We start from the raw sequence: 17,529 nt of genomic DNA, 5'->3' as shown, positions 1-17,529 counted from the left end.
TCGTCGGAGTACTACTTATTTCGTAGCCATCCGTGTGACAGCTTTTCTTCTCTTTCTGCTGCTTTTTAAAATGGCTTCGGTCTTCTGCTGGGCTACAAAAAATTTTTCACTAGTGGGCCATGACTTCAGGTCATTTATAACGCCTGCGACGTTTTCGTGCATTTGTTGTAATTCCTTTGCTACAGCAACATACTCCATTATGGACCTTAATAGCGAAGCGAATAATATTTTCTAGAGAAATGGTTCAAGTATAAATCCTGGTAGTCGTGCCATACGTAGCCCCTTTTCCCATTTGCTTGTGCTGATTGTTTTGGCGATCTCAAATTCACAGCAGTGTAAACTATTACTAACACTTAGTATTTACTGCAGTCTAAATAGAATGGACATGCAAATGAGTCAATAATTATTGAAAAGATTTTTAACGAAAGCATTTTAATCTCTTAACCCAATATTCATTGATAAGCTAAGCGTAAAAAGCGGTATAAAAATAAATGAGAATATTAGTGAGGAAACAGTTTCATATACAGAACACAATAAACGGGATTACTAACATAGTAAAATGAAAATTTATAAATTGTCTTTTGTTGGGATGCTTTTCATCTTAGCCCAAGTAATAATTAAATAGAAAAAATAAAATAAAACAAATAAAATATTTATTTTTTCTACTTCCAATGTTTTGCTTTTCCTTGTTCTAGTCGTGCTTTACTAGTCCCACTCCAAACACGGAATTACATAACTGTGATCATGAGTTTAATAAAGAGAATAAACTTTATAAGATTGCTCTGAAAGACTTTGTCGAACGTTTGATACCGTTCTGTAAACGATATATCGATTTATTAGAAGAAGCCGTCGAGGATTTGAAAACGAATAAAAACACTGCCAAATACGAGGATGTTAAAAAGCAACGGGATCTAGTTTCTACACACTTCGAACACTTTAAAGACTCCAGCCCTGCAGAAGCTTTTAAAGGCTTCTTAAAATTTGAAAGAAGCATTTCGGGACACGGCAGTACCGTTGAAGATGTGTTTTCAAAACACGGCAGTGACGATTTCGTTGAATAATTTTGCCAGAGCTTTCTTGAATATTTTGATGATTTCGTTAAGAATTTTATTGCATGTGCGAAGAGTTTAAGTGAAGCAGAAAACGTCGATCACACAAATGTTTTGGAATGGTTCAAAGGCTTCAGGGAAGAAGAGGACTGTGGAGACAAATTTGAAATGTTTAAACAATTTTTCATGTTTTTTAATCCTCAACTGTTCGCTGAAGAGGACTAAATTAAGGATACATTGTAACTATTGTTGTCTGACGCACTATTTAAAGCATTGGCTTCGGAAATAAAATTTTTGTATCTAAATATGTTAAGCAAATGAAAAGCTGGTATCTATCGATTATTGATAGTTTGACTTTTTACGTGGCTTAGAGTGCCTCTACTAAGGTGATATTTGCAGTCCCTTTATCTACAGTTTATAATTGAAGTCTTTGCATTTACCAAAAGATAGGAAATTGTTAAGTAGTTGTTTTGAATTCCAGGTCATACAATTACCTGAAGTGTAATAACACAATGAATTTTTTTCCATGTTTTTTTTGTTTTGTTCAAAACCAAGCTATCGGAAATTGATATAATTTATTAAAATATATAAATTGCAAGAGGAAAAAAATTTTAAAGGATTCAAAAAGTCGATTGTCCGAGCCTAGTCGTTAAAACTTAGTGCAGACGTTTTAAGTGCGCCAGCCGCGTTGGCTCAAGTACTAAACCAATTCAAGGTGGATAGAATTTTAAACACACATTTCTGCCGGAAGCGTTCGAATCTATTAAACGGATTGTATATGGTGCAGCAATCGCGAAACCTTGTATTTTGAGTTTGCGATTTGCTTCCATCCTTCGATTTTCGTCCAGTCGCCTTACAATTGTATTTGCACCTTTATAATAAGAGTTTCTGTAAACCTTCGTTAGTTTTTTGCTATCGATTAAAATTTTCCGATTCTGATTTAAGAATTAAAAAAAAAAAAATGCATATCGATATATGGAAATTCAAAATGCAGCTGTACCGCAAGGGAAGTGAAGTTGAAAAAAGGATCGACTTTCGAGAGCCATAGGCATTTCATTTCATTTTAAAAAATGTTGTTTCTCTAAAACCGTTCAAAAACGAGGTTATTCCATTTAAATTTTCTGCATAACTTCCATTGCACAGGGAATGCTCGAAAAAGTTCGTTTTTGGGACAAAAGTCCCAAATTTCATGACAATATCTGGAAAGGGCGCTCGGGAAACGCCACACAGACACAAGCGGACACACAGACTTGTTTTTGATATATTGGATAGATGTTTGATGTAAATCACTTTTATTTGCAAAAGTCGGCTAAAAAGCTTTTTTTATTTATTAAATTAGTGAAGTAACACGTTTAATTCTTGAAATAAACACTATTACCTTCACCGAGCTCAATTAGGAATAATTAATAATAAGCAGATTCCAAGCTAGATTGTTAGAATTCCATCGATGGTCCACTACGACAAATTTACAACTTATAGCTTTAAAAATTTTAGAAAGACTTCTTTCGAGCAAAGTTTTAATCCCGATATTTCATTTTAGAAATTGATCTCCGCTGTCCGAGCATACACGCATACTCGAGCAGGGATCCATTAGTACTTTTATGCGCTAGGAAGGTTTGCGAAAAGCGGTGACAATAAGACTTCATTTCTTTCTGCTTCGATATGAACATTTCCTGCGTATAATGCTTAAAGGAAAACAATTGTAACAATACAAGAATAAAAAATAAATCGTTAAAAATATTCTAAAGGTAAAAAATTAAAAAAAAGAAGCTAAATATAATCAATGATTATTAAGTGACAAACTATTAACATTCAAAGGAATTATTGATTGAAAACAAATACAAACTTGTTTACCTGCTAAGAAAAGTAAACAAATTTTAGTTAGATTAATGTAATTTTCCGAAAATTATGAGAGCAACTAACTCTTTAATAAATATATTTACTAAAAATTTTTACCTTCCATTTCTCTGTAAAAAGTAAACATACACATACATTGTTAATTTCCTTATGTGAATTGAATTTTTCTTTTGAATTAATTTTTCTATGTAAATTGAATTTTTCATTTGAATAATTAAACGCTAATCATAGAAATAAATAATTTAAAACAAGCAAAAACACTGTAGTGGGCTTATGGTTGGCCATAAAATAGCTTACATCGTACTACAGTTATAGAATAAAAGAACTTTTGTAAACAACACTTAACATGAGAAGTGGTTGAAAAATTGATTCGATCCAAATTATTTTCTTACGTTCCTTGGGTCACATAAAATATCTCAAAAATTGTGGTTTGTCGATTGAAAACAAAAAAAACACGACGGACAGAGTTAAGTCTGAGGGTTTGGCATAATAAAAGTTGCGTCTATCTCAAGTGCTTCTGGATGTTGTGTACATTACAAAATCTTGTAACATAGGTGATGTACCGTATAACAACTGCACAAAGCTAAGCACACTGCGTCACCTGGGGAATATTACGTATCTATAATCTCAAGTATACGAATTGGAATGAGTGAATATGGCTTGGCTAGAAAGAGAGAAAATGTAGGTAGTACTGCAAGATGATAAATAAAATCATGATCTTTTCCACTGTGTGGTTGTCCACTTATTGCTTCACTTGCTGCGTACGCAATGGCAAAAACTCACTACTAGGAAGATACGCTACAGTTTCTGAAATGTTGCTTTCCTTTTGCAAATGCAATTTATGAATGCTAGCCCATCTGATCAGGCGGACGTATCTTGAAGACCCTTGTTCTTGTCATAACTTAAAAATTAAAGCTGCTGATTACCCTTAAACGACTGAAAGTTTGAAATTGTTTTTACAACAATCGATTCCCGGAATTGGAGTTTTATATTGATTGAGATGTAACCAGCAAATACAGCATACCAGATAGATAACGTAACCCTTTTCACGTTCAATTTTATTCAAAACAAAAAACTTTGCTGTTATTGCTTAGCTTTCTATAAGTAAAACATTATATTTATTTTGCTTTTAATCTAAGTTTACAACTAAAAGTAGAAAACCATTTATCAACAAATGTTTATTTCAGACCACATGGCTAGCACTAAATATAAATAATATATATGTAATAATGATATCAATTAAATTATTAAAAATTGAATGATTTCGGCTGAATGATTTTTTTGTTCTTTTAACACAATTTGCATTGATAAGCTGACACCCAGATAAGGTATAAAAGGCATGTAACAGCATTAGTAAAGTATTAGTGTGGAATTTGCAGTTAAAGCTACACTCGGAATTGTATGCAGAATGATTTACGTGACATTAACTTTTCTTGCACAACTCCTGGTGCTACAGGTACGAACTAATTAAGAATAATAATAATGTCGACAAAAAGAGACTTATGGTCCTGGTTTTTTCTTTTCCTTAGCCTTGCTTTGCTATTCCTAAACCAGACGCTGAATCACCTGCCTCTCATCATGAATTCAATACAGATAACAAATTGTATAAAGCTACTCTCGAGGCGTTTGTTAAAACCGCCATACCCTTGGGTGAACAATATGGTAATGTGTTAGAAAAAGTTTTAGAGGATTTGAAAGCTCATGAAGAAGCGGCTAATTATGAAACTCAAATAGAACATTTGGAAGAGCTTGTTAAAGGTGCTAAACATTTGAAAGGTGATAGCGACGACGAAACTTTACGTAATATTTTAAAACTTGAGAGCGACGTGGCCGGTGCTCAGGAAGCAAGCAAAAAATCGCCAAATCCTCATCTTGTTCATGATTTGTTTGAAAAAGATGGCGGCAAAGAACATATAGAGAAGTTTCATAAGAGTGTGGTTGAATTTTTTGCTGATTTCGATGATTCTTTCGAGGAATATGCTAAAGACTTGAGTGAAGGAGAGAAAGCCGATCATGAAGATTTTTTGAAATGGTTCAAAGAATTCAAAGAAGCGGATGGTTTTGCCAACCAATTCGAAAAGTTTTTAAGGTTTTTTACATTTTTCAATCCCGAACTATTTAAAGAAAAAAGGAAGTGAAAAAATGTACTTTACATATAACACGTTATATATAACAGAAGCGATTAAAATAAATTTAAACTTTTTATTAAACAAAAACAAAGTTGTACTAGTAATACGAACTTTGTCTGTCTCACGATATATATTCTTCTCTATTAGTCATTGGCGTTCATTCGCTTGCCAATCTTTTATTGAAACTCTCAAACCAAATCAATTAAAATACAATTTAATTTAACTCTTTACAAAAATACTCTTGAAATATTGGCTTGTATGCATAAAGAATCTGAAAAACTTTACAGTTTGGATGATGAAAATGAAAGAATTTAATTTTAGGCAAACAGAAGTGCACACATTCACTTGAAACTGTGCTTTCTTAGTAAGTGACCATTTGGATTGATTTAATGTGAAGACTCACACTCTTACCTTGAAGTTACGCTATTTATATTTAAAGTAATGGAGTAAATGGATTGCGTCCGCATCAAAGTAATATAGAATCACTAAGATGAGAAAACGCTGGGATTTTTAGAAACTGTTACTTTTAATTACCATTTCGTATAAAAAATTTTTGATTCAAATTCCTTCACATTTATCTTCATTTACTATAAAAATTCATTTCTTCAAGTAAACGTTCTTTTGATATATTTTCCTTAACGTATTTGCCAAAATCATTTCAGGTCGCGTTTATCACAGACAAAATTTTAATCACAATTGTCTTACTAGTAGTTAGCAAATAATTTAATTTCTAGTTAAGAGTGTCAATTAAAAAAGTCTGTTTCATATTAGATCAATATCTTTATTTATTTCCATAACGAAAAAAATTCATACAGAAATGAATAAAGGCAAACATTCGCAACCGATGTGACTTAGGCACACAATTATGCGCACGAATGTGCAATTGACAAAGAACAAAACACTTCTTCAACAACTCACTCGCTTCACCACTAAATTCAATTAACGTAATTCTACATCATTTGACCAACGTTCAATTCTACGGTATATTCCACATCGTCTTAGGTTGTTTTTCCTTTCCATAATGGTATTGAGTGTATAGATGTAGACTTACAACTAAATTTTGATTGATTGGCATTATAAATTATATATAAATAATCAAAAAAAAATATCTGAACAGATATTGTAGAATTTAAAGGAACACAAGACCGACGATCGATGTAAAGGATTGCTTGAAGAGAGATTACTTTGAAGCGGACGATCATTACAAAAAATGTGAGTAAGGGAAGGTTTTGAAATATTTGTTCAGATCGATTGAACTCTTGGTAGCAGCTGCTCAGGGACATAATTATCCTGAAGGCAAAGAAAATCTTTTCCCTGCACTATTAGGCAAACATGAAAGCGAAGATCTTCTCGAAGGAGTTGAGAATAATTTTCGAGAATATCTCGATGGATTCACTCAGGATGTGGTGAAAACTTCCCACACATACATATCACAATGCAGTTTCTTTTTTCCAGCTTTACGTATTGTCAGCAGTTTATGTTAAGAAACGGTGCGTTAGATGGTAAAGATTCAATGACTCTTTCACTTACGTTCTAAGATTCATCCTAAAAATCTTTGTAAAGTTGAAGAAATAAAACTATTCGTGGAATATATTTTCCTACGCTTTGCACAGAAATGCAGATCGCCATCTGATGTTGTGATTGACTTTATACTTTGCGTGCTAGGATGCGAGGCAAATGAAGAGAAAAAAAAAATCATTACGGCTGGCGGCGTCATACCTGCTATCAGGGGTCGTTTTATTCATCAACTTTCGGTATGTGGAATTAGTGACCAAATACTATGTTTAGCGGTTTTACTTGCTTAACTCTATCTGAAAATGGATATACATTGTATTTCAATAGTAGTATTTACAGTTTCCTATACTAAACAACTCCCATCCATTCTAGTCTGAAAAGAGAGTCAGGTCTGAAAGAAAAGTTAAAACCATACTTGAAGAAAGATACCAAAATAATGAGATTTTTTCGACTACTTTCGAAGTTATAGAAAAGTTGAGATGTTAAAAATAATAAAATAATTTTAAAAAGATTTTTCTCAGGGAAAGCTTTACGCGTGAGTTTTCATTTCAGAAATAGATTTATCCGACAAAATTGCCGTCCACTAGTCAAACATAGGCAAACGCTCAATCAGACATCGATTAGCATCTCTATGGGCTACGAAATATTGTGAAAATTCATAATACGCCCCTTGTGCGTATGGGTGTAAGAGCTAATTTTTTCCTGCTTCGATAAGAACATTTGCTTTTGCTGTGTACGACGCTTAAAGAAGAAGAATTGTAACATCTTAAGAAGAACGAAAAGCATTGCAAATAATCTACATGTTGATGAATTAATGTTAAATATTAAAAATTAAAAAAAAAAAAAAAAAGTATAATCAGCAATTATTAAGTAATTGATTATTAATATTCAAGGGAATTATTGAGTGAAAACAAATTCCAATTTGTTTATGCGATGAAAACAATTAATAAATTGTAGGTCGATTAATGTAATTTTCCGAAAATTCGAGAGCAATTAATTATTTAATCAATATATTTACTAAGAATTTTTTCCATCCATTTCTTTGTAAAATGTAAACAGACATACAAACAAATTGGAAATTTCTTTGTGTAAATTGAATTTTTCTTTTCAATTATTTTCTTGTTTTCTTTCTCTCTTCTCTCTTCTCTAATCATTAAACATGTAATTAAACACAACAGCAAAAAATCAAGCGTAGTACGTCATCGGGAAAATATATTCGCTTAGTGGCAGCTCGATCGGACGTCCACTGTGGGTAAGCTTTTCGATGAATGAGTAACAAGTAAGATATATATAGAATCGGGGAGATGGAAAATTTATTTTCTGATTTGCAAAAATGTATCACAATCAGTTGGCGAAAGCATCTGTGAACAGGTCCAACTGATAACAACAAATACACCATGCTAGATAGGTGTTGTAGCTTCTTCTGCATGGATCATTTGCTTCAGTTTATAATCAATTTATTCAAAAGAAAAGACGAATGTTTTATGTGACTCCGCCACAAATATTTCTCTTCTCTGATGTTAATTTTGAGTCTTCTTCTTCTTCTGTAAATAAAAATTTATTTTTATTTCAATTATTAATGTAAGTTAATAGCTAAAAATTGAGAACCACTGATCAATTATTATCTGTTTCAGACCATATGGCCAGCACCACAGCCAGCATACAATAACGATTTCAATTAAATCATTAACATATTGAATGATGAAATGATTTGAATAATCTCTCTTAACCTTTTAACACAATTTGCATTGATAAGGTAACACCTAGCCAAGGTATAAAAGGCATACAATACTGATAGTAAAGCATTAGTGTGACATTTGCCGTTAAAATTATCATCAGAATTGTAAGCAAAATGAATTATCTAACGTTAACCTTGCTTGGAATGCTCCTCGTGCTCCAGGTACGAACTAAATGAGAATAGTAATAATTATAATACATAGACTAATAATACGGGTTTTTTCTTCCCTTTAGTCATGCTTTGCTATACCTACGGCAGATGCTGAATCGCCTGCCGCTCACCATGAGTTTAATACAGACCACAAATTATACAAGTCTGTTATTAAAACCCTTATTGAAATTGCAATTCCCTTGAGCGGGCGATATAGCGACGTATTAGAAAAAGTTGTAGAGGATTTGAAAGCTCACGAAGAAGCGCCTAAATATGCGCATCAAATACAACATTTGGAAAATCTTATTAAGGGCATCAAACATATTAAAGCCGATAGTGATGAGGAAATTTTGCAAAACATCTTAGACCTTAAGGATGAAATGTCCGGTGCTCAGGAGCCAAGCAACGAATCGTCGAATCCTCATCTGGTCCATGACTTATTTGAAAAAGATGGCGGCAAGGAGTTGGCTGAGGAGATCCATAAGGATTTCGTTGAATTCTTTGATGGTTTCGATGACGCTGTCGAAAAATATGCTGAAGATATGAGTGAAAAGGAGAAACGCGATCACAACGACTTTTTAAAATGGTTCAAGGAGTTCAAGGAAGCGGATTGCTTCGGGAAGCGATTGGACAAGTTCTTCGAATTTTTTATGTTTTTCCATTACAGATAATAAGAACAAACGATATTGTTTGCATGTAACCAAAATGTTACAGCGTTATATATAATAAATATAAAAAAAAAAGAAAAAAAATGTTATAAATTTTTTTATCAAACAAAAAGATTTTTAATAATGATAGAGAGATTTACTGGTAACGCCAACTTTATTTCGCTTATCTCGTAATATATGCATGAAATGAAACAAAGCGGAACTTAAAACTTAATACAATTTTTCTTAACACATACATAGCAATACCTGAAAACGACTTAAGGCTACCATAACTGATTTAAAGATCGAAGAACTTTAAAGTATACTTTCTTAGCAAATCGTTGTCTGCTCACAACTCTGTATATTTGTTTTAGTTTCTCTTTAGATGTAATGAATTAATTTAATTTTGGTTCCTAGTGAACGTATTGAGGATAACAATTTAAGAACATTTCTAGATATTTTAATTTGAATTGAAAGTTTCCTAACAATACGAACTGTTGACAAGCACTTTTAACTAGAAATTCAATTATTCACTTTGTTTCAAACCATATGGAAGCCTAAAGCATAATAATATCAGGCGTATCCTCCTGAGTGGCCAAGTAGGCAAGAGTCTCGACTAGCAAGTCAATGGTCGTGGGTTCAAATCTCAAGTGCGGTAGAGTTTTAAATAAAAGCCGAAAGCCTTAGATGCTAGTGAATTAAGACTTAAGTCTTAGAATTTATTCTCTGGCTAAATTTATAATAATAATAGTAATAATAATAATAATAATAATAACAATAACATAATAACGTATTATAGACATTTCGATTAAGCCCAGTAGCTCAGCAAGTAGAAAAACAGTTGGACATGAAAATAATTTTAACCGAAATCCAGCTTGAAATGTTCAAAGCTATTAAATGGATTCTACATGACCTGCACGGCCTCTCTCAGGAATTACAGGTAAAAGCAAAATTTCTTCAAAATTGAAACTCCAAACTTAAAATTTACTTTAAGTGCGCTTAACACACACACATGTAATAAAGAAACAACGATCAAATTCGTATATAAATATTAAGAAGACTAAAAGCAAATATGGTCATGATCGAGTCTTTTATACTCATCAACGTGATCCTAAAACATCGGGAAAAACTACCTGTTCGTACACTATAATGTTAGATGGGCGTGGTTGATTTTTTCTACTTTTCGAATGAAAAAAAAATTTATATGATGTATGTGTGTTACTTCACGAATAACTAACAAAAAACACGGCAGACAAAGGTGTTCAAATTTTTGTTACGGAAGCTTGTGGGCGTTATTGGCGTGTTGTTTGAAAAATTTGTGTCACTGGAAAATTCTTTTGCAAGTTTTCAGGCAACATGTTTATTTTTGCGAATGGGAGAAAGTTTATCGCAGATATTACACAGTTGCGCAGACGAACTTATGGGCAGATGGACGGACAGGCTTAGCTGCATTCAGAATTTAAAACTGATCAAGAATTTGTATACTTTATGTGGTTTGTGAGGCTTGGTTATGTGCGTTATAAACTTTAAAAAAAATATGAAATTATTAGACACATCGGCTAGGCCGATGTTTTCCACTTTTTAGAGGTACTACAGACCATGGAATGTACGGTCAAATTTATATAGATTTATCTACCGTAGTTTATGAGTAATGAGCAAAACATCAATGTTTTGTTCCCTTTGAAATATAAAGGAGTTCTCAGTTTACGTGGTTTAACAGGCATGTCCTTCGAGCGGTTCCGCCCTTTTTCATTATCAACCTGCACGTGAGAACTTTCATGAAAGTATCAAGAATAGACGCAAGATCGACAAACAGACAGATAATATTAAATCGATTCAGAAACGTGTTTTGATGGATATCATTGAATATTGTTGATGTAAACCACTTTATTTATTTATTTAGCGAAGTAAATAATTTCGTTATTGAAATAAACACCGATAGCTTCGGCGAGCCCAATTCGGAATGATTAATAGGCAGATTCTTAGCGAGATGGTCGTGGCTCAATTTATGGTACATTACAACTTATGTACTTTTTAACAAGTCTTTGAAAAAATCATCAAACTAAATGTGATTCATGTACCAACTAAGCCGTCTGAAAGTGGTTAGGAACATTATCGGCTGTGGAACCACCAGTCTATCTAATTATTAATCGAATTACTTATGCGCCTATTAACACCTATATATATATATATATGTAAATGCGCCATATCTAATAAAGAAGCAGGCATTCGATTGGTGTGGATCGTGTAATATTGCAACTTTAAAAAAAATTTTGAATCCACAATGGAAAAAAAGTAGCATGGGATATCTCTAAATGTTTGCGAAATTATAGGAAGATTGATTTGATAAAGGTAATTATAGAACGAACTTTTTCAAGCAAACTTTGCATTCGTTTATGATTTCCTCTATTCAAGCGTGACACCTAGGAAACGTATAAAAGGCATGTAATAGCATTAGTAAAACATTAGCGTGGAATTCACAGTTAAAGCTATCATCAGAATTGTAAGCCAAATGCGTTATCCTCATTCCAGCTGCTCGACCTAACAATAATTATAGTAAATAGCCTAGTGGTTCTGGTTTTTTCGTCTTCTTAGTGATTCTTTGCTATTCCTAGGCCAGGTGCCGAATTGCCCGCCTCTCACAATGACTTCAATGCAGACAACGCATTCTATAAGTCGACCAATTAAGCGCTTATTAAATTCGCAATATCCTTAGGTGAATATTTTGATGATGTGTTAGTAAAAGTTCTAGAGTCTAAATGTGAACATCAAATAAAACATTTGGAAGAACTTATTAAAAGCTTTAAGCATTTGAAAGCCGAGTGTGTTGAAGAAACATCGCATAATATCCTAAAACTTAAAGGTGACGTGTCCGGTGCTCACGAGTCAAGCAAAAGCTCGTCAAAACCGACTCATTTCAGTGAATTGTTTAACAAAGATGGTTCCAAAGATTTAGCTGAGGAGCCAAGCAACGAATCGTCAACTCCTCATCTGGTCCGGGACTTATTTGAAAAAGATGGCGGCAAGGAGTTGACTGAGGAGCTCCGTACGCATTTCCTTGAATTCTTTGATGGTTTCGATGATGCTTTCGAAGAATATGCTAAAGAATTAAGTGAAGAGGAAAAACGCGATCACAACGACTTTTTAAAATTGTTCAAGGAGTTCAAGGAAGCAGATTGTTTCGAGAACGAATTTGAAAAGTTTATAGAATTCTTTACATTTTTCAATCCGGATAAACACTGACAATAGCCTACATAAGAATGTAAAACGTTGTATATTATTGAAACAAAAAACACTTAATTTAAATGATTTTTTTGTTAAACAAAAAGATTTTTAATAATGATAGCCAAAGATTTCATAGTAACAGTAACATTATCTCGTTTATCTTGTGATACATGCATATCTGAATTAGTCAAGTAAATCATTTTCGTCCATCCGCGTGTCCATCTATTTTTGAAACTATAAAGCCCACAAAGAAAAGACAGACCAGAAATTAAAAGTTAATACAATTTCCCTTATTTTCCTTAATGCAAAATTTCTTCTAAATTAAAAGCTTAAGCTTAAACTTCACTTTGGATGGGTCTTTCTCAAGCTCTTCCCCAGTCGCGCAGCGTATATTGAAGAAACAAGTTCTTCAAATCCATCTATGAATGTACAAGAACAAAACTAAGAAGAAAAATGTAGTGCGTGCTCTTCTATCATAGCGGCACACAAATGTAGATCCAAGCTAGGAGTGAGCAACTAAATCGATGCGAACATGCAAAAGTTTGACAAAAAGATATGAAAGGCTTGTAATAGCATTAGTTAAGCATTAATATGAAATTTGCACCTAAATTTTATTAGCAAGGTTGTATGTAAGCAAATGACTTGTTTAAAGTTAGCTTTCCTTGGAATGCTCCTGTTCTTCCAGGTAAAAAATAAATATGGACAATAACAATGGTAATAAGCATATTCGTAATATAAGTTTTTTTTCGTTTAGTCATCCTTTTCTATTGCTAAACCAGTCGCTGAGTTTAATAGAGAGAATAAATTGTATAAAGATACCGTTAAAGCGCTTATTAGGTACGGAATGGTTTTCCATTCCATGATCTATATGTTGAATTGTTAGATGAAGTTAAAGACAATTTGAAAGATAACGAAAAACGATCTAAATATGAACATCAAATAGAACATATGGACAAACTTATTAAAGATTTTAAAGATATCAAAGCTGATACTGTTGAAGAAACATTGAGTAATATCCTAAAACTCAAGGATGCCGTGATCGATGCTGAAAAGCAACACGGTGGCAAAGAATTAGCTGAAGATCTCCGTGGCGATTTTGTTCAATTCATTGAAGGATTCAATAAAGTTTTCAATGAATATTTTGAAAAATTGAGTGAAGAGGAAAAAGCCGATCACACAGACTTTATAGATTGGGTCAAGGAGTTGCAGAAAACAGTTGGTTTCGAGAAACAATTCAAAAAGTTTTTAGAGTTCTTTAAATTTTTCAATGTAGACCTTAAATATGAATGATGGCATAAATAAAAATGCAAAACGTTATATATATAATTAAAAAAGCAGAAACGAATGATTTAAATAATTATTTTTTTTTTGTTAAGCAAAAAGTTTTTTCATACTAACAGTAACTTTATCTCGCTTATCTTGTGATATATGCAATTCCTTGCTACTCAGTTAAATCATTTTCGTCCGTTCACATGCGAATCTATACTTGGATTTCTAAAATCGACAAGAATAAAACAAAACAAAATTTAAAACTTAATACAATTGTGCTTGAGACATACCTTTCTTATTATTAGTAGTAATAATCGAGGGGGGTCAAGTGAGCTGATAGTGCGATGACTAAGCCTCACTCTGCCTTCATCGCAATCTAACTAACAGCTATGTATATTTCTCTTAGTCTCGCCTTGTAAATATTTAATTGATTTAGTTCAATGGTGCATGGTTTAAAAATACATGGGACAATCAGAGAATCAAAGCAGAGTTAATTATTTGACATGAACAGCTATCAGCAGAATCGAAACTAGCAGTAAAAAAATTTCGCTGCAAACAGTTGACAAAGAGATGGGAGATATCATGACTCAGAGTCAGAGAGGAGTCAGAACCATTAGAAGACATCTACGCACAAAACGCGGAAGCTCTCTTCTTTTAGAGTTAAGAAATCTATAAAATCGCTTGGGATTATTCCGAAGTGAAGTTTTGAATAGTCGTGCGCAGATCTCGCTTTCCATATAATTTTTAAAAATTGTGTGTTCCTTACTCTTGCAGTATTTAAGTACACTGTTGGGCCACGGTGGGCCCGTGATCGGAACAGCCCCAGAAATAACTACGTGTATTATGCTGTCAAACGAGAACAACAGAATTTCTATGTTCCTAGCAGGGAGAGGGGAGTTAACGGTATATTCGTAGCGTGGGGGAATACTATGTAGGGTGTTAGGATGGCTCATTGAAGTAGCGCATTCGTAGATGAAGTATAAGCTCAGTGCAGGTCCCCCGATAAAACGAAAGGTGGGCAGCACTTGACGACTATTTCGGAAAAATTTTCAAATCTAAGATTGACAATAATAGAATATTGACGGAATACAAGTAGCACAATAATGGAACTTCTCTGATTATTTTCAAAGTTATAAGAAGGTTGATTTAATAAAAGTAATAAAACAATTTTGTAAAACGAATATTTTCAAGCGAAGGGTTCTTTTGTGTGACTAAATTAATTTCTGCTATTCAAACATACCTATGCTCAATCAGAGATCAGAAAAGTCATAACAAACACCATGCGGGAGATGTAAGAGTTAATTTCTTCCTGCTTCGATTACTGTCCATAATGCTTAAGGAAGAGTAATTGCAACAATACAAGAAGAACGAAAATCATTCTAAATATTTTAAATGTTGATGAATTAATTTTAAAATTTAAAAAAAAAGGATAATCAGCGATTATTAAGTAATAAACTATAATATTAACGTTCAAGCAAACGAGCAAAAGGCTACAATTTTTTTTTACGAAAAATCGATTTGCGTTCAGTTCACGCTCCACTGCGAGTCTCCACTCTGAGCAATTTGCCCCATTTTCAATACCAACTTGCGTGCAAAAACTTAAAATGTTTCTACCAAATTTGAAGTCGATATCTTAAGAGAGAGGAGAGGAGAGTACCAACAACGCACATATGTCTTAATCAATTCAGAATTTCACGCTGATCAAGGATATATATACTTTTTAGGACCTCTGAGGCTTGCTTTTAGGCATTACATGCATTATGAAAAAAAAAAAAAACAAAATGAGGATATCCCCAACCCTCAGTGGTGGATGTATTAAATAAATTTTAATTAAATTAACAAGAATAATTAATTATTTTCTAAGCATATTTTCTCTCCATTTCTTTATAAAAACTAAACTTTTCTTTTGAATAATTAAACGTTAGTGATTAAAAATATAATTAAATAGTTTATCAGCGAAGAAATGGGAGAACAATTTACATGTGAGCATCGGATGTCTTTTTTATATTAAACATTTAGATAAATAAGTGATGGGTAGGGGATGCTCGTTAGGAAGGAGCGAAAGGAAAACATTAAGTCCTTTAAATATCAAAAATAAGAAGGTATTGGAGGAGGACAAGTCTATCCACAGCACTGTTTACTCGCGTCTGATAACAATAAATGCAACACGCCAGCTGAGCGAAGTAGCTTTTCGCATGTAGGTCGTTTCGTTCATTTTTTAACCGGGTTATATTAATTTTTAATCGTCTGTAAGTAAACATTTATATTTATCTCGATTATTAATGTAAGTTCATAGCTAAAAGTAGAGAACCATTAATCAGTTATTGTTTGTTGTAGCAGATCATATGGGCGGCACTAAATATTTAATGATGATTTCCATTAATTCAATTATTAAACGTTGAATGTTTTTAATAATCTCTCTTAACCTTTTAGCACAATTTTCATTGATAAGGTAACACCTAGAGGAGGTATAAAAGGCATGTAACAGCATTAGTGAAGTATTAGTGTGAAACTTTCAGTTAAAGCTATCATCAGATTTGTTAGAAAAATGAGTTACGTGACATTAACTTTTCTTGGAATGCTCCTGGTGCTCCAGGTATGTATTAACAAAACATTATAACAGTGATAATAAGCCGATTTATTATCCTGGTTTTTCTTCCCTTTAGTCGTGCTTCGCCTCTCATCATGAATACAATACAGATAATAAATTGTATAAAGAAACTGCTAAAGCCCTTGTTGAAATCGCAATTCCTTTGAGCGAGCGGTATTGTGAGGTGTTAGAAAAAGTTGTAGAAGATTTGAAAGCCCACGAAGAAGCGCCTAAATATGAGCATCAAATAGAACATTTAGAAAAACTTATTGAAGGCTTCAAACATATCAAAGCCGATACTGATGAGGAAATTTTGCAAAATATCATAGCCCTTAAGGATGATGGAGCAGGTGCTCAGGAGCCAAGCAACGAATCGTCAAATCCTCATCTGGTCCGTGACTTATTTGAAAAAGATGGCGGCAAGGAGTTGGCTGAGGAGATCCGTAAGGATTTCGTTGAATTCTTTGATGGTTTCGATGATGCTTTCGAGAAATATGCTAAGGAAATGAGCGAAGAGGAAAAAGCCGAACACGAAGACTTTTTAAAATGTTTCAAGGAGTTCAAGGAATCAGATAATTTTGAAAAGAAATTGGAAAAATTCTTCGATTTCTTTAAGTTTTTCCATCATAAAGAATAAGAGCAAAAGATGTAATTAATCTGTTCACCAAATATAACATGTACACAATGGAGACGTGGAAACAAATTTAAATAATTTTTCTAAATTTAATATCCAATTTATTTACATTTGTTGTGAGTTGAGGTTTTCCTATAAGGTATATAAATAAGAAAACGAAGATATACAAAAACCCTTTTTAGTTCTGCACTAACTGCACTTAGTAGGTGTCATCGCTAAATCGATTATTATAATCTTCATTCACTTGCATTTTATTTGCAAAGGTTAGCAAAATCAAAGTCAATCTTTACGATCGATTGATCCTCCTCGTTCCTCGTGCTCTTTCGCATATTTACTGAGTATTTCACACACTTTTTGCTTAGGTTCCTCGACTTGTACTTGTTTCCAATTGTTTAGTAAGTAAAAGCTCTCTAGCTTTAAGATGATCTGAATGTTTACTATTGTAATATGAATAATGCATCAGATGCGGGCTTATATAAGCAGGACTTGAGAGTGCTAGAAATGTGATGCTGATTTTTGATCGCTCTGAAGGTTTGTGCTAAGTACGTCAGTAATGTAGGCTGAGATAAATACATTAGTAATGTATATTATGCGTAAAATCCAATTTAGGTAGTTTAGGTATAGCTAACTTTTTGAAAGGATTAAGATTACCGAAATCGGGCGTAAACGTTTGTAATGGGGATGCTTGAATACCTGCTCCTGATTGCTCAAAGCATAAGCGAACTA

The 17,529-nt window shown here is 33.1% G+C and overlaps 4 protein-coding genes and 1 pseudogene across 4 annotated transcripts; all 5 read left to right on the top strand.

Annotated features, from left to right (window-relative positions):
* Window positions 1-425: 425 nt before the first annotated feature.
* Window positions 426-1,215, top strand: LOC119633960. The gene is made up of 2 exons (XM_038027813.1): window positions 426-610; window positions 696-1,215. Exons 1-2 carry the CDS (start codon window positions 560-562, stop codon window positions 1,059-1,061), a joined length of 417 nt encoding a protein of 138 aa, XP_037883741.1. The 5' UTR covers window positions 426-559; the 3' UTR covers window positions 1,062-1,215.
* Window positions 1,216-4,270: 3,055 nt separating this feature from the next.
* LOC119633924 lies at window positions 4,271-5,067 on the top strand. The gene is made up of 2 exons (XM_038027756.1): window positions 4,271-4,362; window positions 4,436-5,067. The coding sequence occupies exons 1-2, from the start codon at window positions 4,315-4,317 to the stop codon at window positions 5,042-5,044; spliced, it is 657 nt and encodes a 218-aa protein (XP_037883684.1). The 5' UTR covers window positions 4,271-4,314; the 3' UTR covers window positions 5,045-5,067.
* Window positions 5,068-8,356: 3,289 nt separating this feature from the next.
* Window positions 8,357-9,171, top strand: LOC119633935. Its single transcript, XM_038027783.1, has 2 exons — window positions 8,357-8,450; window positions 8,522-9,171. Exons 1-2 carry the CDS (start codon window positions 8,403-8,405, stop codon window positions 9,107-9,109), a joined length of 636 nt encoding a protein of 211 aa, XP_037883711.1. The 5' UTR covers window positions 8,357-8,402; the 3' UTR covers window positions 9,110-9,171.
* Window positions 9,172-11,686: 2,515 nt separating this feature from the next.
* LOC119632812 lies at window positions 11,687-12,328 on the top strand (annotated as a pseudogene).
* A 3,738-nt stretch (window positions 12,329-16,066) lies between these two features.
* On the top strand, window positions 16,067-16,896 carry LOC119633825. Its single transcript, XM_038027597.1, has 2 exons — window positions 16,067-16,175; window positions 16,246-16,896. The coding sequence occupies exons 1-2, from the start codon at window positions 16,128-16,130 to the stop codon at window positions 16,804-16,806; spliced, it is 609 nt and encodes a 202-aa protein (XP_037883525.1). The 5' UTR covers window positions 16,067-16,127; the 3' UTR covers window positions 16,807-16,896.
* The last annotated feature ends 633 nt before the right edge of the window (window positions 16,897-17,529 follow it).

The sequence above is a fragment of the Glossina fuscipes genome, unplaced genomic scaffold (genome assembly GCF_014805625.2).
Source record: "Glossina fuscipes isolate IAEA_lab_2018 unplaced genomic scaffold, Yale_Gfus_2 2, whole genome shotgun sequence".
NCBI classification, from domain to species: domain Eukaryota; kingdom Metazoa; phylum Arthropoda; class Insecta; order Diptera; family Glossinidae; genus Glossina; species Glossina fuscipes.
This window is presented reverse-complemented; position numbering and strand designations above follow the sequence as displayed.

Coding starts and splice junctions, on each gene's coding strand:
- LOC119633935 (XM_038027783.1), top strand. CDS start 8,403: ATGAATTATCTAACGTTAACCTTGCTTGGAATGCTCCTCGTGCTCCAG. Junction 8,451..8,521: donor GAATGCTCCTCGTGCTCCAG/GTACGAACTAAA, acceptor TCTTCCCTTTAG/TCATGCTTTGCTATACCTAC.
- LOC119633960 (XM_038027813.1), top strand. CDS start 560: ATGAAAATTTATAAATTGTCTTTTGTTGGGATGCTTTTCATCTTAGCC. Junction 611..695: donor TGCTTTTCATCTTAGCCCAA/GTAATAATTAAA, acceptor TCCTTGTTCTAG/TCGTGCTTTACTAGTCCCAC.
- LOC119633825 (XM_038027597.1), top strand. CDS start 16,128: ATGAGTTACGTGACATTAACTTTTCTTGGAATGCTCCTGGTGCTCCAG. Junction 16,176..16,245: donor GAATGCTCCTGGTGCTCCAG/GTATGTATTAAC, acceptor TCTTCCCTTTAG/TCGTGCTTCGCCTCTCATCA.
- LOC119633924 (XM_038027756.1), top strand. CDS start 4,315: ATGATTTACGTGACATTAACTTTTCTTGCACAACTCCTGGTGCTACAG. Junction 4,363..4,435: donor CACAACTCCTGGTGCTACAG/GTACGAACTAAT, acceptor TCTTTTCCTTAG/CCTTGCTTTGCTATTCCTAA.